General features: G+C 42.9%; 1 protein-coding gene across 1 annotated transcript in view; it reads right to left on the bottom strand.

Annotated features, from left to right (window-relative positions):
- Positions 1–1,113: 1,113 nt before the first annotated feature.
- rngtt (RNA guanylyltransferase and 5'-phosphatase) overlaps positions 1,114–26,916 on the bottom strand; it is a 112,822-nt gene continuing 87,019 nt past the window's right edge. Inside the window, exons 13-16 of the mRNA XM_085432171.1 lie at positions 26,313–26,413; positions 14,773–14,839; positions 5,103–5,226; positions 1,114–1,694 (exon numbers count right to left, since the gene is read on the bottom strand). Of these exons, the coding sequence (XP_085288297.1) occupies positions 1,528–1,694; positions 5,103–5,226; positions 14,773–14,839; positions 26,313–26,413 (459 nt within the window). The 3' untranslated portion in view covers positions 1,114–1,527. The remainder of the gene's footprint in view (positions 1,695–5,102; positions 5,227–14,772; positions 14,840–26,312; positions 26,414–26,916) is intronic.

The following is a 26,916-nucleotide window of genomic DNA, read 5'->3' as shown; positions in this document are numbered from 1 at the left end:
AATGAGCTCATCAGTGAAATGTCCAATCAATTCATACCCTGAAAAAAAATGAAGGGAATGTGTGAAAAATGACCGAACTGTTAATCCTCTTGAATTAATGCTGCAAACTCATAATTCGGTAACATCATCCATGATTATAGTCCAAATACATAAAAGACCCAACTAAAAGTATCCCTACTCACATGTTCACAGATGTTATTCTGTGGCAGGTGGTTATGTAACAATTAGTATAGACATTACTGTTTATTTTGTAACTACAGCACATTACAGTCAGCATTTATTCTTTAAGCTTCTGTTTGATTTTGCTTTAACATGCTTTAAGCATTTTGTTGTGTTTTGTCCTCCTGCCCAGGGCCTTAAGAGAAAAATCAGTTAAATCTAAGTGAAGCAACTTTTCTATTAAACTGTTACCTCGTCCTTGGCAAACAAAATACACCTTAAAATGAAGATGTTTTTCACACAGATGTGCTGTTTCTTAGACTGAAAAGTGTCTAAGATTTTTTCTGCCTTTTTGAAGCCAAATCACATGGCACACAAGACATTTTTTTAAAAAACAAAATCCTAATTGGCTAAACACAAAAACCAGTGTTCTTCACTTTGATGCTGGATATAGCATAAACCTTTTGGCTTTAATACCTCGGTGTAGATGAAAACTGGGGAACAACGAGCGCATGGCGAATTAAAATCAAAGTCAAGCGATTTGAGGCTCTAATCTTCTGGAAAAGTTGTATTTATCCTTCCGTTTGAAGCTTCTTCACTTCTGCAAGACAATTTGTTGATTTTTGTTTCCTTTTGTGTGCCACCCATCTGCAGCTTGACTTCACTGGTTTTGTAGTTGTAGTTACTTTGTAGAGACTGTGTAATCACGTTGTCATCTCCCCCGCCCACCCATGTGGCCTTTAAAACAAAAGTCCACACAGATGGGCTGAGGCAGAGTACTGAGAGCTAATCCTTATCTGAGATATGAAAACATTTGGAAACCCCCGCCTGAGTCTTACAGGTGGAACTCAATGAGAAACCTTAATCTGAACATCTGCGCAGCTTTGTGTAAATCTACATGAGACCTGATGGTGGAAACTATTTTTGTAGTGTAGACTCATCAAGACAGCAGACTGAGCTTTAAAGATGTTTACTCCTCTTTCAAAATCAAATTAAGGAACTAGTTGACAAAACATGAACACGGTTTGTCAGGTGTTATTTGTTGCTATAACAATTCCCAAGTAAATAAATACCAATTAGCTCAGTTGTTTAAAATTATAAACAGCAAAACAATGAAAAAAAAAAATTACCTAAGCGTAATTTTTTTTTTTTTTAAACATTTTAATAAGAACACAGGCAATTAAAGCTACAAAGAGGTCTACAATGTAATTTAATGACATCGAGGTTTTCTGGTGCCCCGAAATGTATGGGCTGATAAAGCAAACGTGCTGCAGGTAAGAAAGCCTTGAAATGTCCTTTATCTGTTGGGGTGTGAGTGGCTGGATGTACACCGTAACCGTGGAGCAGTCCCAAAGGCGTAGCTACGGGCTACGGGATGGCCCGGTTGGGTCTCTTTGGAGGGGGAGGGGGCATTAGCTCAGAGTCTGGGTCTCGCGGGTTTTTCCGGTTTTGGGATTGTGCTCCCTGAGCACAGCGGTCCAGATACTCCAAAAGGATTTCCTTAGTGACGGGCTCCCGGATGCTTTGACACACAGCTGGATAAAAAAAAGGAGAAAGGAAGTTACAATAGAAATGCCGACAGGCTTTTCCAGCAACAGTGAATTCATGGTTCTTTCAAGCACGTTCTCATTCCCAGGTGATCAAATAATGCAGTCTGTCTCTTGCTAATCTCTTCCTAAACAGAGCCAGTGAGTCAAAGTAAAGCAAAACACAAAGATGCAAAGGCGAGTCATGATGTACACTAGAACTGCCTGTTTCATGTTTCATGCATCATGACTCAAAGTCCTACAATCCATTCACACACCTTCTAACATGCACGCACACACACTGGTGGCTGTACCAGGACCAATTTAGGGGTCAGTATCTTGCGGGCATGTTGAAAAGATGAGCCAATGATTGAACTGACTGGTAGATGACCTGCTCTGCCTCTTGAGCCACGCCCGCCTCAGAGATGTCCTGGCATAAAAGTTACGTCGCCACAGCAGGTAACTCTGCATGTCTCAGTATGTGCCAAATGTCTATCCTAACACAACCCCGCTATACTATGGAGCCATTTTTCTTTTATGACCTAAGATGGCCTGGTGGAAAAAACGAAAAACTTAACGTCATCACTGACCGTCCACTCTCGAGATTTAAAAGCAAGAGACACCTTGTGCATAACAGAAAGATTCAGGCACCTGAAACAACTGCATTCTCTGATGATGGTGTGGATGATGCAAAAACACCTAAATTAATGATTCATAATTATATTAATCAGAGAGGATTCGACACGCATCCAAGCTGCTAAAGTACATTTTAACCACTATTTTATCACAGACACACACCAACTTTTGAGTCACTCCCACTGTCTACGGAAACATGATATGGACTTTTTGATTTTGAGTGCTAGAAAAAAGCCCCTCCTGCTCCACAGCTCCCTCTGCACGGTTATGACAGCGCCATAATACCAGCAGCACACTGACGACTATATCCAGCCTCTAAATGAAGCGAAATGTTATCAGCTCGGGGACAAATGTGTTACTATCTGACCAGATTTGAGATAAAAGGCGCTTTTGCCATCTGGGCTCCGAGGCTGTACAACAGTCCGCCTCGGGATCTAAAGCTCAATAATTCAGGACCATCTTTTCTATCTTCTTCAATCAATTTCGTTCATTCTTTAAATGTGTTTTCCCCTCGCTTGTGCTTCTTGTTTTTATTGCTTCAATATGTACTTTTATGCTCCTCCTTGCATAGCGCTGTGAACTCAGCATTTAGATTAAGTGCTACACAAACATGGTTTATTGCCGTGTTTATCTATTATTTTTGCATTCTGTCCTCGCCTTGCTCTGCTTTGTTTGTGTCCATTTGTTTCTCCTGTTGTGGTTGCTGTGCATTTTCATAGCATGTGGCACGTGGGGGAGAACTTTAAAGTTTAAAACAAAAATCACAACTTGTGAAATGAAACCCAATTTGATTGAAGCATTGAATTTGTAATCGTTTTCCCCTTTTCATGCATTTCCCATTATAAGTCCATTATTTGAAAATATATTAGAAGTAGTGCCACATCTGCACTGTCTTCAAGACAGCCATTAACTGTGGAGGTGAAATGAAAGCCTAGGGTTGCATTGCCTAACTGCAAGAGATGGCCTAAAAATGTGCATGGATAACGTTTGCAGTCCATCACAGCTGGATTTTCATTCCACCTTCGAGCGTGTCCGTGTGAATCGACTGCAAACATATTGGATTTTTGACTGATGTCGTTGCACCGAAGTAGGTCTGAGAGACCATAACCCGGGCCAGATTAAAGCCCTTGAACTAATAAATTGTCTGACAGCTCTGTGGTAGCGTTTATCCTCTCTCACAACATCTACCTCTTTACTGCTCTAGGGGTGCTGCTGGTGGAGAGGAAGAAAGGGTACTCAGACTGAGAACTCACGATTTATTCTAACTTTAAGACCCATAGCTCATTAAAACCTCATTAAAGAGACTTAAATGTACAAGCACAAGACAAGCAAATCCTTGTACTTAAAAAAAAGTTAAAAAATGCATCATTATACATGTACAAAAAACTATACAGCAAAACACTTTATTGCCAAAGTGTGCAGAAGACCAACAGCGTAAAAATGCAGAGCCTCAAAGCAGATGCCTTAAAGCAGCGGAAGAAACTGAGGCTGCAATTCACACCGGACCACCAAAATTGGACAATAGAGGATTGGAAAAACGCTGCCTGATCAGATGAGTCTCCATTTCTACATTTGCATGGTTGGGATTTGTTCAGAATTTAGCATAAGCACCATGAAATCATGTATTCATCCTGTCTACTATTAATGGTTCAGGCTGGTGGTGATGTTGATGGTAGGGGGATTTCTTCTCAGCACAATTTGGGGCCCTAAGTTCCAACTGAGCATCATTTAAGCACCACAGCTGATAGAATCTCACACCACCAGCTTGGCTTATTAGCAACCCAGGTAGCTAGCTGAACAGTACATGGAAATATTTTGAGCCCAAACCAGCTTAATTGGTTCTGGGATTGTAAACAGGTGCTTGGAAAATGCTATCTTGTAAGGCCCCCAGAAAGTCTTCATAAATACTGTGATGCTGCCAATGATTTCTTAGCAACAGACAAAACATTTAATTTTAATATTAAGACAAAAAACCACTGTACATTAAGCTTAATCGGTACGGAGATTATCTATTAGTCTGTAGATTGTTCATAACAATTTGCTAGAGGCATCATAAGTAATGTGTGAAAATGGCTGTGGATGAAGCAGAGGCAGCAGGTTAACATCTCGACGGGCAGTTAAGGACATTTATATTCTACTTGATCAACCTGTTTGATAAACTGTTTGTAGAGTTTGTCGTACAGATGAACGAGCGTCGTCTAAAGTTTCTTTAACTCCACTGTTCTGCATGAGGAGCTCAGCCTTGCCCTCAGGCAGCAAGCAAAGAGCAGAAGAAAAAAAAAAGCAAAAAGTAAAAAATGATTGCTAACATCCGCAGCATGCACCGTGCTATCAGATTTAATTATCGGCTGAACTTTCATTATTGAAACAGTAACAATGATTTCATTTTCTCGCTTATCAGCCAATAATATATCATGCGCATTCCCATTCACGACAGTAAAACCTCTTAAAGATTGGAAATTGTGTGGCAAAATGTCAGCTACTCTATTCACAGTGAGGAGCTAAAGAAAACAACTTGTCTTCAGCTCCAAAGACAAGGCCACAGTGTCAGTGTGCATTCTTAATGGAGAGTACACAACATAACATCTGCCCCTCCGCATACACAGTCTCACAATGCAGAAATAAAACTGAGGCTGTTGCAAATACAAATAAAAGAAATATAGATAAAATAACCCATTAATCACAGGCTGACTGGCTGTTATTTGCACAGATTTAGACTCAGATACAGGAGACAGTGGGATATTAAAAATAACGGCTGGAAGGAGAAGGACAAAGACTCACCCATGGCTGTATCATAGGAGTTGGGGAAGCTCTTGTCCACCCTTTGCCTCATGAACACCCAGCTGTTGTTGGTAAAGGTGCACTCAATGATCTTGTTGTCGTATTGTTTCAGCTCTTTAGTGGCCTGCGCAGACAGAGATGAGAGACGGCGCGTGCCTTTAATGTGAGCGAATACAAAGCATATTCTTTTCTCTTATCACACGTTAAAAATCGTGAATCTAGGTGGGGTATTATGGTCTGGTTTACCACAGCCTTGCTTTTTACTTTGAGCTGAATCATTGTAAAAGGTTTCAGGCACATGCTGCACAACTGATCAATGCAGCTACTTTTGATAAATGACACACACAACTGCAATTTCTTCACATTTTCTTTATCATCATCATCAATTTTGTTATTACTGATACTAATTAGATACTTTTAGAAGACATCAAGAGGAAAAAGACTTAAACTTAAGGCTGCTCTATGCCCGATGCATTCAATTCTACAAAAGCAAAGCAAATTGCAATGACAGAGCACTAAATTGGGATTAAACTGACCGTTGGTTCATACAGGCCACAAAGATCAGCTAATCTCAGTGCCACATTAGCTGATGGCTTAGCAGATATCACTCTACACATCCAAATGGCACAACTAATTCTGGAAACAGTGTTTAAAGATGACTTGTTATACTTTTGTTTATAGTCATGGAGAAATTGAGCATGACAATGGCTGAGAAAGGTGATTTAAGTGGCTTTAAATGTGTCATGGCTGATGGTGCCAGACTGGCTGGTGGAAATATTTCAGAAACTGGTGATCTGCTGGGATTTTCTCCCACAACCATCTCTAGGGTGTACAGAGAAAATACCCAGTGAGCTGCAGGTCTCTGTGCATCAGGGAGGTTCCAGCACAGAGCCATGTCACCAAATTACTACAGATGGAAATAAACGACTTTTGACTTGACTGGTCTTCACTGAAACGCAGTAATATGCAGCTCACTGTGCAGATTAACTGAATGTCTTATTCAAGTAGCGGCAACATTTGACTGAAGCAAATACTGACATGTCTTGTGGGAATCTTCTGAGACCAAGGATCTCTCTAGGAGAGAAAACACTCAAGAAGACTCAGAAGTCTTATACAGAAATATTTTGGGTGACATTTTTGAAATTAAAGGATAAATGTACCATGAGTTAATGTTCACATTAACATCCATTTTCCACAGTTATAAATTTTAGGTTTCTATTAAATGAATGTATATTGCTATTTGTATTGGTCTTTAATACTATTTGGGCACAAGCTTTTTTTTATGTACAGTAGTTTAAATTCTTATGTTATTCTTCTTGTGTCACACATTTCCTTCAAGTTTCAATTGATTTTTAGCATCAGTATTAAATAATTGTGTAACTGTACCTTTTAGAAGATGAAAACATCAAAAGCACAGGCTATAAAGTATTGTAGTTTAGACATGGAAGGTTTAAATGTAATAAATCGAAATCAACTGTGGTGTGACTTTAGGAAGCATGCTTCTTTGAATGTAAGACGAGGCTCTGATGCTTCATGCAGAAGTATGACGGAAGCTAATCATGTAGTTAATCTTTATATTTGATCATTAAACACAGCTGCATTGCTTCAGAAGGACCTACAATAACACATCAGTACATACAAACACTAACACAACACGAGTGTCTGTATTTCATCTCTCAATAAAGCAGTGCAACAGCTCCTGCTCCACCTACTGAGCTACACAGGATCACTGACTTATTACATCACACTTTGCTTTGAAAACAAAATCAGCTCTACACACTGAGCACACTGTAACACTGCTGAAGTATAAGAAAATGGCACACGATACTGAAGATCAAGCATGAGTCAAAGAAGACATTTGAGCATCTGTTGTTTATTTGTCGAGGGACTGAGAGGATTGTCGAGACTTGGAAAAATGCAAATCTTGTAGCTGCTGGGAACGTGGAAGACAAAAAGTGCAGCTGAAGCGGTCACGTGCAATTGCACGCTTTTAAAATACGCAATAGAATAAGCAATGACATGAGTTGCTATGAGGTGCTGTGATGTGACTTTTCACCTTGGCCTCGCAGAGAGCGTGAACACGCAACCTTTAGCTGAGGTCAGAGAGTGACTGGAGTTGCCAGGAAAGCACCAGTATTTGGCAAGACGCTAAAAAACACAAAGTAAGAGCTTATGTGATCCTGGAGCGTTGTTCATCTGGGCTAACAGTGGGGGTCGAATTCACACAGGAAGCAAGAACGCTTGTGAGAAAGGAAGACAGAAAGTGAGAGAAAGAATCCAGACTAAACAGACATCTTTTAAAAATAGCTTTTTAGATAAACACACTAAATGGCCTCTAAATTGATTTGCAGCTGTAACTGTTAAATATTGACAAAACTACTGAGAGCTTATTTTGAAGCCAAGTCAAACATTTTTTATTTTTTTTTACTAGGAGAAGAATTGCAGATGATGTAAAGCAGCGACAGAATCTCTGAGCTTTCCTAAAGCTCCACACATCAAACTGCCAGCAAGCTGTGAAGGGCAGTACAGGCAGGCGGGACGTGCTGCTACAGGCTGGATCTCTTCCTGCTGGTGAAGGGTGACATGTTGGCTGCCATTTTCCATCACCACTTGGTGCTTAATCCATCCAAATCTGTTTCATTATAGCAGCACACGTGTGCCACCAGTTATCAGGGACTTTGGCAGTCAAACTCTTTATCAGCCAATGTTGCACTATTGCAGAGCAGAAGCGCTCTGCTGCCTGCCTTCTATTCAAATCCTGAAACAATCAGAAATATATACAGCAAATATAAACATGGCTGACAAGGAAGAAAAGCAGCCTTTTGTTGTGGACAATTTTTTTTTTTTTTTACTAAAACGTGATGAGAGAGCTCTTTTTTCCCCAAGTATCAAGGCTCAGTGAAAAGACACGGAGGTTATGATTGGTCATACTGAAAAAGTTCCAGGACTTGACTGATCAAACCACTGTTATGACCACTTGCAAGAGAGAAACAACTTCCCTTTAAACTGACTCGACTTTGTTTCATGTCAAGCATCATCGTTGCTGACGAGAGCTCCATTTCCACAGCGTCCATTCCACAAAATGACACTATAGCTGAAGGGTTGCTGTTCTGAGCACTGCAGAAGAACAATCGCAAGAAAACAGAACAGGATTTCCAGGGAGTGACTAAAGTCTGAATCTGATTCCTGAAACCTTTTCACAGCATCGTGCATGCTGGAGAGTTGTATTTTTAATATCCAGGCTCATGTTCATAAAAACACTAATTACTCATGACGTGATTATGTCTTAATGAATGCAATTTCCATTCACATTAGTGGTACAGTGCCAGTGTGTCATCTGATAATCCCACTAAGGATTTCTTGTGACTGTACAATGTTAATTCCCCAGTAATATATTCTGTCTCCCACAGTTTAGAAATTTTGATTTAAAAATTTTAAGGCATTATCGCTTCATATATGCAGCAGTAAAAAATAAAAATAGCCAATCATTAAGGTAACAATGCTGTTATCTTGTCCTGTGTATCAATTTTTATTATTCTGGTCAGGGAGTTTATAGTAGCGCTGACCTCAGGCAGTTCAAGTTACAAATAGGGCTGTTCGATATAACGATATATATCGGATGAAGATATACAAACGTCTATCGTTTGTTTCGTGGTGTCGCAAAATAAACTGTTTACGGCAATATTTTTTCATCGTTTTGATGGTCACTGTAGTGGCTACATTAATTTCTTAAAGTTCTCTCTTTCTCTTATATTTAATATAACCACACTACGGACGGACAAGAGCCTGTTTTTATGCGTTGTCGTTAGCAACAACGACGGTAAAACCATCGCGTGTCCACTTGTTTATTTTCCACATACACCTTTCACAATAAAGCTCAAGATCCTGTTGAGACTGAATCGCGTGAAAGAGTATGCAGAGTATTTACGGATGAGAAGCAAAAAAGAGCCGCCAGGTGCTAACAAATAAACCTTGGGCTCAAATGTTAGAACAAGCCTTTCCCCGCAGCACGCTGTGTAATAAATACTCACAATTTATGTGTAAAAATGTATAGTTTCATGCATCGTTAAAACACTGGACTCCAGGTACACGACGCCCAGCTGGAAACACTTCACGCAAATCGAGCTGCTCGAGATTCACTACATCGTGCAAAAAAGAAGAAGAAGAAGAAGCAGCAGCAGCAGCGGGACCAAAATTAGCTCCAGACTACTGGAATTTATGATATCTGACCTTTTACCAACCTGTACACAGCACGCAGGCAGTCGCCCTGCTTCCTTATCAAATACTGGATCCTGTGGGGACTATTGTACGAGCGCATTATGCTACAGTATGATGTCAGACGAATAAACAAAGTTTGTAATTTCCTTGAATAGCTGTTTTATTTTCCCCATCACGCCTCTCTGTGACTGACCCTGCCCTTTGTTTCATTCTCGACTTAATCAGAAGGGGCCCGGAGGTCTGCGGCACTGCAGCACCCGGGCCCATTTTAATAACGAGAAACTGGATGAAATAACGTATAAGTGTGGAAATGATATAAGATGCAAAAGTAAGACTATGAACAAACGCACCCTCGAAGGAAATAAGATTCTGGATAGACTGTATCAATATTCAATCCTAATATATGATGCATGCTCAAAAAGAATACGCTAACATCTCCTCCCTATTAATATTAGCTTCCACTAAAACACACACAATTCAACAGGATGACTCACAAGACAAATGTTCAGTAGTAAAGTTAAAATATTTGTCACAGATCAGCTGCATTATCTACTATGTAATTACAGCTATATGTGCCCTTGAATAGCTGTGCCAGAACAAACAAATGGGACTTCCGACCACTCCACGACTCCTTTTGAATGTGCGAGATGACATCAGGATTGAGGTCTCTGGTGAATATGTATAATAACAATCATTATCCCACACATTCAGATTGGCTGCCGCATCGAAAAAGAAAGATGAGCATAACAAGGTAATAATGTGTAAATGAGGCAAATTAGAGGCGAGCAGGCATGCGGCGCACTGTCGAATCTGGCAGTTAAACAACAACTGCTCCAAAAACTTCTCAAACTTTTAACTGGTTGGTTTGTTTTGGTCTGCAGCATGACTGAGTGTTTTCCTGTGACAGCACTTTTAATTACACAGTATTCATACTTTTTTTTTTTTTTAAATCCCACAATTTAGATTCAACAATATCCAGGAAAAGTCTAAAAAAAAAAATGTCTGAAAAATCCAAATCACTTCAATAACATTTCAATAAAGTCCTGCCACAGATTAAACACAATAAAATATGTCTTTGCGTAACTGTTCGCTTACTTAGAAATACATAAGTCGTATAAATTACAATTCAGCGCTCAGCAGGTGAGTTCCACGCTGATAAACTCTCAAATCTCAACTTCCTCAAAGCAAAGACACACCGACGTAGGTGTTTTGATTAGACCCTAAGTCTGAATGCCTTGAAATTAAGTCATGTAACAAAAGTGTATGACGTTTGATTCATTTTCGCAACTCCAGTCAAACTCCAAAGGATTCAAAATGCATCAATAATAAACCACATGAGAAGTTCAATGCACTTATTGGCAAGATGCATCTGGAATTCCCACCAGCATTGGGAATTAAACTAAAGCAAATATTTAAAATAACTCGAGTGAAACAAAACAGGTGGAAAGTGTGGGAACACTGAGGTTGTTGGAAATTTCCTACAGACTAAGATAAATGATTTTTCTTAGTACCAGTTTAAAAAAGAGACAAAGGAAAAACAACTCAGTCACGCAGAGAAAATTAACAGCAACCATAAATTCCAGCTCATCTTCGTTAATTGTGGCATTAAATGAAGAAACAGACTACCAGGGTCAGGTGTTATTTTATCTCAATCATCTGGCTTCAAAGAGGCCAGTATGAAAAAAAGCAGCTAAATTAGCTCATACTTTATGAGGAAACAGGTGCACCGCTTCTCCTGCAAACTAATGAACTGCCATGTGTTTGTTTTCCCAGAAATATATGTAGAGAAAGGTCTGCTGTGCCAATTAAAAAGGCATGTCATTGTTTCATAATGACAAAATAATACCATTTACTTATTAGATCCTCACAAACACCTGCGGAAGTAATGATGAAAAGGAGATGTTTTAATAAAATGTGCTTCTATCCTGCTCATCAGTGTGTTCATATTATAAGTTAAATGCACAAATGAAGGATTTGGAAACTAGAATCTTAGAAGAGGATTGGAAATGTCCAGGGAGCTTGAGAGTCTCAGATGTTGTTCCTGGGATCCGCCAGTGCCACTCGCCCAACTTGCGGGTCACTGAGTGCTCCGATTATCACTGTTGTCTTCACACTCAACATTTTCTCAAGATCCTCTTTCAGCGTTTGGTATTTCTTGAGCTTCTTGTGAAAAACAAGAAGTTGCAATAGCTACATCTATCACTACAGCCTTCATCCTCTAGTCGTTCACTGCTACTATGTCCGATTGAGTTAGCCTGTATCTGGATGTCCTACATGATCTTATCTTGGCCATTCTCGAACACCCTGGAGGGCGTGTCACATTGTGACCTCGGGACTTCCAGGCCATACTGAGCACAGATATTTCTGTATACTATGCGGGTGCCTTTCAGTGTTACCCTTCCTGCTAGCATCTTGCACCCTGCTGTTATGTGCTGGATCTTGGCTGCTCTGGTAGACCCCAGCATCTATGGATCTTGTGCTCATAGATCTTAGGCTTGTTCCTGTGCTGTCTTTCAGAAAAAAAAAAGAAAAAAAAAAAGAAAAAAAAAAAAAAACAAATTTCAGAGTTCAAATGTATTGAGTATTTTTCTGCAACCAGGTTTTGGGTGCTACTCCATCCTCTTGCCCAATTATGATCGCTTCTGGTTCAAAAATAAAATGGCAATGGCAGAAATGCAAACTTGATGCTTCAAAATGGCAACCCGCAAACCAAATGCTGACGTCACGGTGGAAATGTTTTTGAAAGTCTAGGAATAACGACAACCCAAGCATGTGAGTCAACCCCAGTTTGTGAACCTGTATAGTCAAAAAATAAAGGTCTAATTATGTAACACTTTTCTATTTCTGATACACGTTTTCAGTTTCATCACAGCTTGGTGAGTAGTTGGTGAGTGTTTTCTCACAAGTCAGCATCCTCCATGCATACCATGGGCGCCCACAGCAATCTGCCAGTGACCAAATCAATCGTAAGGAGGTTTTCAGTGCAGCACACTCTTGGTGACTCAACCTACAGCAACCACAAGCTAACCGGTCGAGGACTGCCCATCGTTTCCTAGCAACCTTTGGTTGTCAGGGGGTCACTGATGGGTCTCTCAGCCTTAGTGAAAGGGGCTTTAGCAATCGATTTCACAGTGACTACCGGTAACCTCCAGCAACCAGTTGGAGAATACTCATTTCAAAGCAAGTGGCGGTCCCAAGAGAGCCATCAACCAGTCAAACAGCATTTAGAGAGCCACACAAATGTTTTCCAGAAGTCTGCTGTCTCGCAATATTTGTGAGACAGCAGACTTCTTTCTGAAGCACTCAGCTGATAAATTCTCAGACAACATCCCTTCCAAATATTCACTTTACCTATACCCTGTAGGTGCAGACAATGTAAGAAATTACAACAATAAGGAACTAAATTGGAAGACTGAGCCAATAAAACAAGTTTTCGTGAAGATTACAACATTTTTCCTATCACACACAAAGTTGGTTTGATTTCTCTCAACAGCAGCTAAATGGATTTCAATATAGTGGAAACTGGATATGCCTCCAAATGCATCTAATAGGCACGTTGAAATTACTAGCACAGCCACAAGGAAGGCGATGAATGTCAAAACCATTGTGTGACAGAGCACAGCAGACAACAAACGCACACACAGGCTGTGTAGAGGTGTCAGATTTATCAGGAACAGCCTTTCTGACTAAAACCACAAGTCATCAAGTCCTGCGATGACAAGTAATTACCATTTTTAGCATATTCACATTCGGACTTACTGTAAAACACATTTTACCACAAAAATAACAACATGCAATCTGACAGAGGATGACCCCGGGGCTGCAGCTTTTGCTCCGACACCCCGTGAGAAGGTTAGAGACCGAGCAGTAAACAGAATCTGCCGTGTTTGGTGACAGAGCCCAGGGCTGATACATGGGAATCTGGCACGACAAGACGATACGATAGGGAAAAGAAAAGCTTGTTTACTGTGTTTTTGAACCATGACTGAAAAGGCTACAAATGCTACAAGTCATTTCATGGAAATTTACAGCAAAGTAAAACAAATGGAAACACATGTTGCTCGTCAGCTGCCTCAGACTGGCAAATTTTCATTCTAAATTAATGGACCCTAACCAATATATGATGGTGATGCGATGGTAGCTATCACTGGAGTGCACAGGACCGAGTCTGTGTTGCTGTTGGTCAAATGTCTGATGATGTCATCTCAACTGTGTATTCACACACAGCAGACATTATGCAACTATGAAACCCGTTGAACTGAACATCACTGTTATGTGGAGCTTCCAAATGCATTTTGTTTACCACTTTTTACAGCAACATGCATCAATTTAACATGACACAAGCATGATGACTCGCCACACTCATTCTGTAAGAGTAACTTTCCAACAGTACATTTGTTGTCTTCTTGCTTCTATGTTTACCTGCTCAACATCTGTCAAGCACCCAACGATTCGACACAGTCTCTAATAGGTAAATGCATTATCCTATTAATTGTTTCAACTTTTGCAAGTCAGAAAGTCCAGAATGGCCTTATCAACTTTCTGCATCCTGGAACATAAATTCAAATTGTTTATGTCTGACATGAAACAAAAAAAGGCCAAACTTTCATAGAAAAGGTGTTGATATTAATTAATAAATTGCCCAAAATGTAGCATTTGAATGTTATGCTTGATTAATTTCTTCTTCTCAGAGAATTCGAGTGTAGTTGTTCCAATTTGGGTTTAAAAATGTCCAATTTGGGATTTCTAAAATATTGCTATTTTATTGTTTTATGGTAGGTGGTATAACACATTTTATCAGCGCGGTACTGCAGCTATATTAAATGTGAATATACAATTCTACTACAAACTCCATGTTATCAAACACACATATAAATTTACTGAAATATCTGGGCAAACAGTTTAACCTTTACTAATGAGATCAGGTATTTTTTGTAAGAAAAAGGAAACTGCAGCTATTTAATTTAAAAATGTGAGCAGTAGGCAGCAAAAAAATATTATCTGATTAAATATTACACTGAATGTATATAATAACCACACGTGAAGACTTAAGAGGTTCTAGAAATAGAAATAAAGCTACTTTCGGCTGATTCCTTTTTCACTGCAGGTTGTGCCACAGATCAGGAATTTGTGCTTTTTCTGGGGATTGAACCTGGGATCTTTGCACAAACCACTACACATGGAGCCACTGGAAGTAAAACCTGAAGCTAACTGGGAAACCAGCGATTTTAAAATATGAGAAAATGTGTTAATGGAAAAGGAAAATTAAGATTACACTTGTAAAAGTGGTTGGAGGACTAATTTATAATCAACTGCAGTTTTGCCTAACCACACACCTTTAAAAAAAATAAAAAAAATAAAAATAATCAGACATTTTACACAAAGCTAATTTAAAGCTGGATGAGGATGGAGGCTTTGGTTTTTTGGTACAATGCTTTATTTTATTTCTCACCTTCATCTGCGCAAAGGGCCTGTCGTAGTTGCCAACATAGAGGAAGCCAAAGGTCTGTGGTAGTAGCCTGCAAAGACAAAATGATCTCAGTTAACACCAGCAACACACTCAGCACAGGATCTCAGTAAGAGCTGCAAAGAAATCACTATGTCGCCTGCATTTTGCAGCTAGTAACAGAATGGTAGAGACGTGAGATTACACCTCTCGAAGCCCTTCTGTCACTCGGCACAGCTTGATGTTTTTTAAACTAGAGTATAGGCGTGTTTATAGTGCAATGCAATAATAAAGTCTAAGTCACATACAGACTAAACCCAACAGCATGGACATTGTATAAAACTAATCTCCAGGTGATTGTCATCTTAACAGGCTGTTGGGTTTTAAAGTGAAGGTTTTGATCTTGCGTGCGCAGCTCTCAATTCGACAAACATGTGTCTCACAGCTCACCAACAGATGTCTTAATCACATACTGTTCCCCAGCATGCTCCACCAAAAACACCCCCATGTGCCTGTAGTTATTTCCAGACACTTTGTCTGATGCTATGTGTGCCACAGACTGCGCATACAAGCATGGGCACTGGCTTCATATTAGTTAACCATTTTTAGAATGAAAATAAGGGGGCCGCTGAGCTAAAGTGACGGCTAAACAACAGTGCAGTTACACAGTCTGATCCAGCACGCAGATTTCAGTCGGAGCTGAAATTGGAGACCATCTTTCCATCCATTTCAACCCCCTCTGGTCTAATGATAGCTAGCAGAGGCAGGAAGGAAGCAGCAGGAGACATTAAAAGAGCCAAATAGCCATGCCGTGATGGACACTGTCCAGCGCCAAGATCTTACAACAGCGTGTCCAGTCCCATCATTACCTCAACTATTACTTTGGACCTACACATTGTGACCACTTTTGTAAACACGCAGGATTCAAAAACAAGAAAAGTGCCCTTGTGCTGACACCATTTCTCCTAAAGCATCCATGAGATAGTCCCAGAGGCCATACAAAAGGTGCAGAAACAGATAAGATAAGGTTTGGAACACAGTCTCTAAAGCAGAGACTCTTGTTGTGGTTCACAGACTATTGCACAGCTCTAAGCTTACAGGGTCATGTGTAAATTACACCGAAGCATCAATTTTCATCTGAGCTGGGGTGAGGCGAATAGTGCTACAACAAGAGAATTTAACCATACAGAAGAAAAATAAAAGGTTTTTAACGCAGAACAAGGCGGGAGATTCTGTACAAACAACCAAGGCGCTGTTAAATGTCAATGCAGTCTGCAAACAGCATGAACTCGGAACTATAGTAGCTGAACACTATTCCAACAGAAGCAAAAGATCAAACGTAAATTAAGCAAGAGATTAGAAAGGGTCATAGGACTCAGTATCAATGAAAAACAAACAAACAAACAAACATATGTTTAAAAAAATGTTAATACTAGGACTGAAGCATGATAAAATACTGCATCATGCACCACTACCCTCATACCAATACTCTGGTCACTATATCTGAGCTATTTCCTCAATGGAAAGCCATTAGACGCTCTGAGGTTGAACTGAGCTTCACTAAACCCTATTAGGGCAAACAACTATAAAAGAGTCATTTTTGAACATGCACAGCAACCAGTTTGGACAACCTCTGACACAGGTGCAAAATACCCTACTCAGTCAAATCAGGCAGCGACATGACTTCAACCGGACAGCTACAATGCCCGATTCCTCTGATGTCACAACAGTGTTCGTCACTGTCATAAAGTGGGCGTCGCATGCTCCATTCAGGCAGCTGGCTCATCTAAACTAAACTATTTTCAGCAACGAGAGTGTGTCTAATGCAAACGATCTCCTGTAATTTCTTGGGTTTGTAGCTTAAAACAACCCTGAATTTATCCAATATGGCTTCACTGTCTTCATGCGATACACTATTACAACATATATCTAGGGGTGACACTGGGACATTACTCTGTTGCATAAATCAGCCTCCACAAAAAATATCTAAAATTCTAACGTACTATATAAATTTTTATATGACATCTTGACAGATTGATAGGGGAAAGAAGCTCCGTTGAGCTCAAGTATGATTAGTAATTCATTACCATGACACTCCTCCTTGAATCGCTACCTTATCGTGGTGGAGGGGTTTGTGTGTCCCAGGGATCCCAGGGGCTATGTTGTCTGGGGGCTTTTGCCCCCTGGTAGGGTCTCCCATGGCAAACTGGTCCTGGGTGAGGGACCAGACAAAGAGCGATTCAGAAGACCCCCATGAAAAGAATATCGAGGGAACAGTTTACCCTGCCCGGGATAGGGTTACCGGGGCCCCGCCCTGGAGCCAGGCCCGGGGAGGGTGCCCGAGGGCGAGCGTCTGGTGGCCGGGCCTTAGTCCATGGGGCCCGGCCGGGCACAGCCCGAAGAGGAGACATGGGCCCATCCTCCCGCAGGCCCACCACCCGCAGGAGGCGCCATAGGGGTCGGGTGCATTGTGAGCCGGGTGGCGGCCAGGAGCGGAGGCCCTGGCGGACCGACCCCCGGCTGCCAAGACTGGCAATAGGGACATGGAATGTCACCTCTCTGGTGGGGAAGGAGCCTGAGTTGGTGCGTGAGGTTGAGAGGTACCGGCTAGATATAGTTGGGCTCACCTCTACGCATTGTCTGGGCTCTGGAACCAGTCTCCTGGAGAGGGGCTGGACTCTGTCTCAGTCTGGAGTTGCCCCTGGTGAGAGGCGGCGGGCTGGGGTGGGTATTCTTATATCCCCTCGGCTTGCTGCCGGTACGTTGGGGTTTTTCCCGGTGGACGAGAGGGTTTGTTCCCTGCGCCTTAGGGTCGGGGAACGGGTCCTGACTGTCATCTGCGCTTATGCGCCGAGTGGCAGTTCGGAGTACCCAGCCTTCTTAGAGTCCCTGGGGGGGGTGCTGGAAGGTGCTCCACCTGGAGACTCTGTTGTCCTGCTGGGAGACTTCAATGCTCACGTGGGTAACGACAGCGAGACCTGGAGGGGCGTGATTGGGAGGAACGGCCTCCCTGATCTGAACCCGAGCGGTGCTTTGTTATTGGACTTCTGTGCTAATCACAGTTTGGCCATAACGAACACCCTGTTCGAACATAAGAGTGTCCATAAGTGCACGTGGCACCAGGATGCTCTAGGCCGTAGGTCGATGATCGATTTTGTAATCGTATCACCAGACCTGCGACCATATGTTCTGGACACTCGGGTAAAGAGAGGGGCTGAGCTGTCAACTGATCACCACCTGGTGGTGAGTTGGATCAGGTGGCGGGGGAGGACGCTGGACAGACCTGGTGCACCTAAACGCGTAGTGAGGGTGTGCTGGGAACGTCTAGCAGAGGCCCCAGTCCGCGAGATCTTCAACGCACACCTCCGGCAGAGCTTCAACAGCATTCCGAGGGAGACTGGGGACATTGAGTCCGAATGGACCATGTTCAGCGTCTCCATTGCCGAAGCTGCTGCATTGAGCTGCGGCCGCAAGGTGGTTGGTGCCTGCCGTGGTGGTAATCCCCGAACCAAATGGTGGACACCAGAGGTGAAGGGAGCCACCAGGCTGAAGAAGGAGGCCTATCGGGCTTGGTTAGCCTGTGGGACTCCGGAGGCAGCCGACAGGTATCGACAGGCCAAGCGGAATGCGGCTCGGGCAGTGGCTGAAGCAAAAACTCGGGTGTGGGAGGAGTTCGGAGAGGCCATGGAAAAAGACTTTCGGACTGCCTCGAAGAGATTCTGGCAAACCGTCAGGCGTCTCAGGAGGGGAAAGCGGTGCTCTACCTGCACTGTGTATAGTGCTGGCGGAGCGCTGTTGACGTCGACTGAGAAAATTGTCGGGCGGTGGAAGGAATACTTCGAGGACCTCCTTAATCCCACTGACACGTCTTCCGGGGAGGAAGCAGAGTCTGGGGATGAGGGGTGTGACCCACCAATTTCCGGGGGCGAGGTCACTGAGGCAGTTAAACAACTCCTTGGTGGCAGAGCCCCTGGTGTCGATGAGGTCCGCCCCGAGTTCCTGAAGGCTCTGGACGTTGTAGGGCTGTCTTGGTTGACACGTCTCTGCAATGTTGCGTGGAGATCAGGGGCAGTACCTGTGGACTGGCAGACCGGGGTGGTGGTCCCCATCTTCAAGAAGGGGGACCGGAGGGTGTGTTCCAACTACAGGGGGATCACACTCCTCAGCCTCCCCGGGAAAGTCTATGCCAGGGTGCTGGAGAGGAGGGTTCGTCCGCTAGTCGAACCTCGGATACAGGAGGAACAATGCGGTTTTCGTCCTGGTCGCGGAACACTGGACCAGCTCTTTGTCCTCTCGAGGATACTTGAGGGTGCATGGGAGTTTGCCCAACCAGTCTACATGTGTTTTGTGGACCTGGAGAAGGCATTCGACCGTGTCCCTCGGGGCGTCCTGTGGGAGGTGTTGCGCGAGTATGGGGTGTCTGGCCCATTGCTACGGGCCATTCAATCCCTATACAACCGTTGCAAGAGCTTGGTTCGCATTGCCGGCAATAAGTCGGACTCGTTCCCGGTGGGTGATGGGCTCCGCCAGGGCTGCCCTTTGTCTCCGGTTCTGTTCATAATTTTTATGGACAGGATTTCTAGGCGCAGCCAAGTGGCGGAGGGCTTTCGCTTTGGTGGCCTCAGAATCTCATCTCTGATTTTTGCGGATGATGTGGTTCTGTTGGCTTCATCGGGTGAGGGCCTCCAGCTCGCACTGGAGCGGTTCGCAGCCGAGTGTAACGCAGCGGGAATGAGGATCAGCACCTCCAAATCTGAGGCCATGGTTCTCAGCCGGAAAAGGGTGGAGTGCCCACTCCGGGTCGGGGATGAGTTCCTGCCCCAAGTGGAGGAGTTCAAGTATCTCGGGGTCTTGTTCGCGAGTGATGGGAGAAGGGAGCTGGAGATCGACAGACGGATTGGGGCTGCGGCTGCAGTAATGCGGACGCTGCACCGGTCAGTCGTGGTGAAGAGGGAGCTGAGTGTAAAAGCGAAGCTCTCAATTTACCGGTCGATCTACGTCCCTACCCTCACCTATGGCCACGAGCTGTGGGTAGTGACCGAAAGAACGAGATCGCGGATACAAGCGGCGGAAATGAGCTTCCTCCGAAGGGTGGCTGGCCTCTCCCTTAGAGATAGGGTGAGAAGTTCGGCCATCCGGGAGGGGCTTAGAGTAGAGCAGCTGCTGCTCCACATCGAAAGGAGCCAGCTGAGGTGGTTCGGGCATCTGGCAAGGATGCCCCCTGGGCGCCTCCTGGGCGAGGTGTTCCAGGCATGTCCCACCGGGAGGAGGCCCCGGGGCAGACCCAGGACACGCTGGAGAGATTATATCTCTCGGCTGGCCTGGGAACGCCTTGGTATTCCCCCGGACAAGCTGGAGGAGGTGGCTGGGGAGAGGGAGGTCTGGACCTCTTTGCTTAGGCTGCTACCCCCGCGACCCGACCTCGGATAAGCGGATGAAGATGGATGGATGGATTACCATGACACTCAGATCCACCCAGAGCGCAACCTAGCTGATGTTCACATGTTGTACTTAAAGATTTTGTTGTCAGACAAAAACAGTTATCAGAAATGCAACTTTTGATGTTTTCTTACGCTCCACAGCTATATTTAGAAATTACTGAGCCTTCATAAAACAAAGAGATCATTAGGGGCACCCCACAGTAACTTCAGGTATTGCTGTGAAACTATAAAGAGCTCTTAAATTAATCTCCTAATTGCTTAAGTCATCTTCTAATTTCTTTATCTCTTACGTCTACAACCTACCAACACAGCCCTGCAAACTGCAGCAGATATAACATATGGGACTAGTGCAGGCTATATACACTTGTATCTATAAAAAAAACTAATATAAAGAGATGGACTAATTGATGATCGTGAGTTTATTTGTTCAATATAAAAATAAATGGTAAAAATGAACATATTATGGTAACTTGTATAGCTTAGCATGATTCACGGATAAATCTTTATTTGCCTCATCTGCTGTCTGTAGGATATAGACATCGTCCACAACTGTTGTATTAATCATATAGATATCCATACATAAGAATAAGCACAATAAGATCCACTTGAATAGTATTCTGAATCTTGCACAGTAAATGAAGTCTAAATGTAACAGCTATATACAGCCGCATGTCCTTGTGGTCCGCGCTTCAGATGTCATCTACAGAATTCCATTCAAAGACACGCTCCACTCTAGTTCGCAGAATCCTTCGTCTTTGTGCTGAAGGATGAATTGCTACAAGCTCACAGCAGACTTGGTGATTTATAGTGGGTGTATATTCCAAACCCTTCTGTGCTGCTTCTAAAAAGCGATGTATGTTAATTGTTTGTACATAATAAGTGAACACAAACTCTCTGACACCGTGTTCGGCCTCCATTACAGTCTAAATCTTTCCTCTCTGGATGCAAAAGTGGATAGAGCTCAACAGTTCAGTAAAAGAGTAAAGTACAAAAATTCAACAGCATTGACTTTGTGTTGCTCTTGACTTTTCTGGTGCATTTCCAAGGCAGGTACTTGACTGTGAGGTCTGACTGTGGATCCTTTACACACACAAAATATGGTTTGCAATGTTGTAATGACACTCAACTCCCCAGAGTACAAGAGTAGTAATGAGAAGCTTGGGCTCTGGGCTCTACAGAGACAACCCAAGCCATTTAGACTGGACCATTCTCCATTTTTTAAGTTCTTAAAATCACTGCACACCTAAAAGGAGATGATGTAACCATTACTCATCCTGCCTTCAGAGCGAATACTGACTCGAATTATCCATAATTCAAGTAATCTATACAATAGTCGAGACTGTTCTATGCTTGGGAGAGGCACTGGAAATGTCCACCAACACAACTTGCTGCTTCATCTTTCCATTTCCTTGTTTTCCACCTCTCCTGTCACACAATAATCACCGTCTGCCTCTGTGCTTGCTTTCAGAGATGGCAATAAAACTTGCAAGGCTGTATGCCTCTGTGGTACGCAAAGATGTGCTCAAAGATTGATTGTGTGGGCTGATGAATAAACAGTTGTTACCTCCGTACATGCCTCTCTTTCTCTCTCTCTCTCTCTCTCTCTCTCTCTCTCTCTGACTAAGAAGAGATTTGAAAAGCTATACCGAGGTCTGTTGAGAGCTCATCTGCCAACAAAAAAACAAAAAACAAAAAAAATCATCTTTTGGGGAAATATCAGAACATTCTCAAATGGCAACAATAACCGTCTGTGTTCTCCTACACACACAGGGAGGACTCAAGGCGCTGACTAGTGGGCCTGCTGGCTGGATTCGGAGTAGAATGAGTGAATGTACTCTGCTGCCATCCTCTCAGTCTGCTGTAGGTAAATGGTAGCAGGCTCGTGGCTATAAAGCTGGGACAGTCACTAAGGTCAGCTGGCTCTCGAAGGAAAAGGCAGTGTTTCCAGAAAGCTGACAGCGACTCAGACAGCACTCACAGACTGGACAGCAGAAAAGAACACAGAGTTGAAGGATGTGCAGAAACAGAAAAAAAGAGCACTGGATCTTACAGCCAAGCTAGCAGCTCTGTGAGACTTTACCCAGGCCCAGCGGTGCTTTGATCTACTGCAACTGCCAAGTCAAAGTTACAAGGCAAGTTTCCGCAGGTTTAATGTTTGGTAAATTGCAAACACCAGAGCTGAAGCTATCAAGAATGCCATTGCTTTTGGAGATAATAAAATTGTGACCTGATGATGGTTGAAAGAAACACTGAAGTGATGAATTTTCCCCCCCAGAGGGGAAATGAGCACCTATAAAACTGCAGAATAATCCATCCAATAATTTTTAAGTCGCTCCAAACCACAAACGCCAGCCTCCTACTGGCACAAGAGGACAAATTGAAAAGATGAAGAGTTATTTGAATTTGTCTTCTGGAAAAAAAACAAATAAACACAATGTTTTGTGCATATCTACCCTGCAGATTTGCAGGTGCATGATTAGATTTTGTTCAAAATCAAATGTACTTTAACAAGGGAAATGTATTCCTTTAATTCATTTTCTTCAAGGCAATGTATTATGCTTTTTCTTGTTTTTATATATAATATATTCTCTTATTCTTAAGGTTTGACCGGCACACAGCCCCCCCACCCTCACCTTTACTACAGAGCCCTCTCCCTACACTCCTACCTCCCTCGCTTCCCGCTTTTCCCCCTCCCTGACATTATGACATCCCCCTCCTCCCCAGTTGTCAGGAAACAACTGAGGAAGCTTCGCCCCAGGAAGGCAGCAGGCCCAGACAAGGTGTGTCCTAGGATGCTAAAGGCGTGTGCTGCTGAACTTGGGGAGCCGCTACGACGAGTCTTCAACCTCAGCCTGCGACTGGGGAGAGTGCCAGCCCTCTGGAAGACATCCATTGTCCCAGTCCCCAAAAAGAACCGGCCCAATGAGCTGAATGACTTCCGACCGGTGGCACTGACGTCACATCTTATGAAGACCCTAGAGCGGCTCCTCCTCAACCTCCTCCGACCACAGGTACAACATACCCAGGACCCACTAGAGTTCGCCTACAAGGCGGATGTCGGAGTGGAGGATGCCATCCTGTACCTCCTACACAGAGCCCACTCACACCTGGATGGGGGAAAAGGCACGGTCAGGATCCTGTTTCTTGACTTTTCCAGTGCCTTTAATACAATCCGGCCCTGTCTGCTTCAGGAAAAACTAAACAGGATGCAGGTGGACCCCTGCCTGGTGGCTTGGATCTCCGACTACCTCACTGACAGACCACAGTACGTCAGGCTGAAAGACATCACGTCTGACACTGTGCTGTCCCCTCTTCTCTTCACCCTGTACACCTCTGACTTCTGCTATAACTCTGAATTATGCCATATTCAGAAGTTTGCGGACAACACAGCCATCATGGGGTGTATCTGGGATGATCAGGAAGAGGAGTACAGGAGTCTGGTGAGGAACTTTGTCACATGGAGTCACACAAACCACCTGCAACTCAACACCTCAAAGACCAAAGAACTGGTTGTGGGTCCAGACTAGGTCCACTGCCAATTCAGATAGAGGGAGAGGAGGTGGAGGTGGACAACACATACAAGTACCTTGGGCTGTGGGTGGACAACAAACTGGACTGGTCATGCAACACACAGCACCTGTATAAAAAAGGCCAAAGAAGACTGTACTTCCTCAGGAGGCTGAGGTCTTTTAACATCTGCAGGAAGCTCCTGAGGATGTTTTACCAGTCGTTGGTTGCAGAAGTACTGTTCTATGCTGTGGTGTGCTGGGGGAGCAGCACGGCAAAGAAGGACTCATCCAGGCTGGAAAAACTAATCAGGAAGGCTGGCTCTGTGGTCGGCATGAAGCTGGACACCCTGGTGACAGTGGCAGAGAAAAGGACATTAAAGATGCTTCTGGACATTATGGACAATGCTGGGCATCCTCTGCACTCGGTCGTAAATAATCAGAGGAGCCTATTCAGCGACAGGTTGCTTCTCCCAAAGTCAAGAGCCAACAGACTTAAAAACTCCTTTGTCCCACACGCCATCAAGCTGTTTAACTCCTCGTTAGAGGAGAGAGGGAGGGGAAACAGGGGGACAAAGGAGGGCGGGAATAACTGAGCTGTAGTGCTTTTTTTCCTCCACTGTGCAATACTCGCAATATTTTTTCTTATATTCGACTGTGTATATCCTTGCTCTCATTCCCGTTTATTGTATCTGTCGGTGCTGCGCTACTGGAAACTGAATTTCCCGGAGGAACCCACCCAAGGGATTAATAAAGTTTCATATAATCTAATCTAATCTTTCAAATGATGAAGTCATTATATATGCATATAATTGCTTTGATTGCTCCAAGTACTCTGTTCTAAACAGGTCAATGTCAAAGACTGCAAATATCCCAGGCACACAACTCTGATTGTGAGCACAGAAGCCCCACCCACTGATTCAACCTTCTGTTTGCAGAGGTTAGCCAATCAGAAGGAAGACTATTTAAAAGGAGCCCGATATTAGAGAGGGAAGAGTAAAACAGATTTTTTCAGACAAAAGTTGAAATACAGGACTTCACTAAGGTCCCATATTTTGAACTGTGAGTAATGTGAAGCTACTCCTTTAGTCCAATAATAAAATACTGAGCTTAAATTGAATAAAATGTGGTCAAAACATAAATCCATTCAACTACTTATCAAAGTGGAAAGACCAGGGGCTCATCTCAGATGACATTTGGTGAGAAGCATGGTAATTCCTAGACAACGATTTTGAATCACAATGATGAATTAACCTACTGTAAGCCATTTTCACACATGCTCTGTAGCCCAGAACTTATTTAGACGTTACCAGATGGAAGTGCAAATGTCTGGTGAAGTCAGATGGGCCATCAGCTGGTCTTTAACCTGCCAGCTTCCCAGCATAAAGTCAGTGTGATATCTTATGAAGCTCATGTGAGAATATAGCAGGTACTTCATAATGAACACATGGGCATCATGCACTCATGGAAGTACATGTGTGAATCTCCAAACCTGGTCTAGAGTCTCGAGCAAATATAGTTTTAAAGGGAGAAAAAAAATGGGAGCGAACTAATGCAAACTGGAACAGGGAAAACACACAAACTACACACAGAAATGGCCTGGCTCTTACGAGTAGACCAGAGTAGTTGGTCAAAAGTTGTATTATTTTTGGATGAAAGGATCATATCATATCATCATAGAAAAGTTCAGACATGTAATTAAAAGATCTGTTGGGAAATATTATTCTAATCTATCCATTTATAAGCTTTGTTAAAAGGATGGCAGGTTATTATTATTAACGCATAACCGTAACGTTATTACTGTAACAAAACGACGATTTATTTTGATATATTACTGAGAAAATATGTCAATGATATCTAACAATGTTCATATTTTTGATCTGATATTACCGGGGCAAGGTGAGGGAGGTTTGAGGAGTATGTTTAAATAGTTTCCTTATTTTGTGTTATTATAGTTTGTATTATATTTTCTTTTATGGCAAAAATATAATAAAAAGACTGTTCAACAAAAGAAACGCCCTGGTCGTCCAGCATCTTTAATCTCTGAACCGTTTAGCTGCAATTTGACAGTGCTAACCACTGCACCACCCTGCCTCCCAAGAAACACATTTGTAAGCCTTTATTACCTTCCGATTTCCACCTCCCCAGTATAGAATTGTTTTCTGCGGAGCTGTAATGTATACTTGGGTAATGGTTAGAGCGAACATCAGTGGAGCTGAATAATTTATGTAGCAGAGGATAATAAAAGAAAAAAAGCAAGAAAAAGAGGAGCACAAAGCACATACAGCATATACGAAACTTCTGGCACTTCTGGAAAAAAATGTGCTTAGGCAAAATGGAAAAGAAATGAACTTTTCATGCATTAGCTGTGCTGCTGTAAAAGGAAGTGAACCCTGAGGCAGAAGGGAAATCTGAAAGGAGAAAAGAAATGGGATGAAATAGAAACTGAAAGATGAATGTCAAGGAAATTCAATGTGTGTGCTTTGGACTTTACACATGTGTGCACATGTGGTTGTCTCTGAGTACTCCAGTGTGTCACAAAATCATAGGTGCTATTGGATTCCTCAGGCAGAGCGTTTCCCTGGCAACAGTGACGTACCCTTCTCCTCCGACTTTGGTGATCTTGAGACGAAAGTCCACGGAGTTGAGGTTGGGGGGCTTCCATTTGAGGATGTCGTCACACCTTCCAGGCTTGTACCTCTGTGGAGGAATCCAAACCCCAACAAAATTACAATGTGGCAGACACTTTGGAATAAAAATACATGAAATGTACCTTCAAAGAAGGGGCGGGGCCTATGCGGAGTAAATTTATGTGTGCGTAAAACACAAGAGAATTAACGGTTGAATAATTCATGAGCTGAGCAGAATTTTTCACACAGTCACAGCTAATGAGATGAAAACCCTCATACAAGTGAACCTCTATTAAGACGCACTGTTGGCATCAAACTAATTGATCTCGGGTTATAAATTAGCCTTCGAGTATCGAAAACATCATAAAATGCAAACAAGCGCCTGAGTGAAAAAAGAGAGAACTAATTAGAAAATTTGCACGCACTGCAAATTTGAAAAGAAATGATTAAAGATGAAAAATTTATGGTGGGAACACCAGAATAGAAGAGTAAATATAAATTTGACAAAGTATTATGCATAGTGATTCAACATGATTACATTCTTCACATCACTGCTGCGTTTCACTGCGCAGC

The sequence above is a fragment of the Copadichromis virginalis genome, linkage group LG15, assembly GCF_057382275.1.
Source record: "Copadichromis virginalis isolate Kocher_CV1m ecotype Utaka linkage group LG15, C_Virginalis_male_GT1.1, whole genome shotgun sequence".
NCBI lineage: Eukaryota > Metazoa > Chordata > Actinopteri > Cichliformes > Cichlidae > Copadichromis > Copadichromis virginalis.
This window is presented reverse-complemented; position numbering and strand designations above follow the sequence as displayed.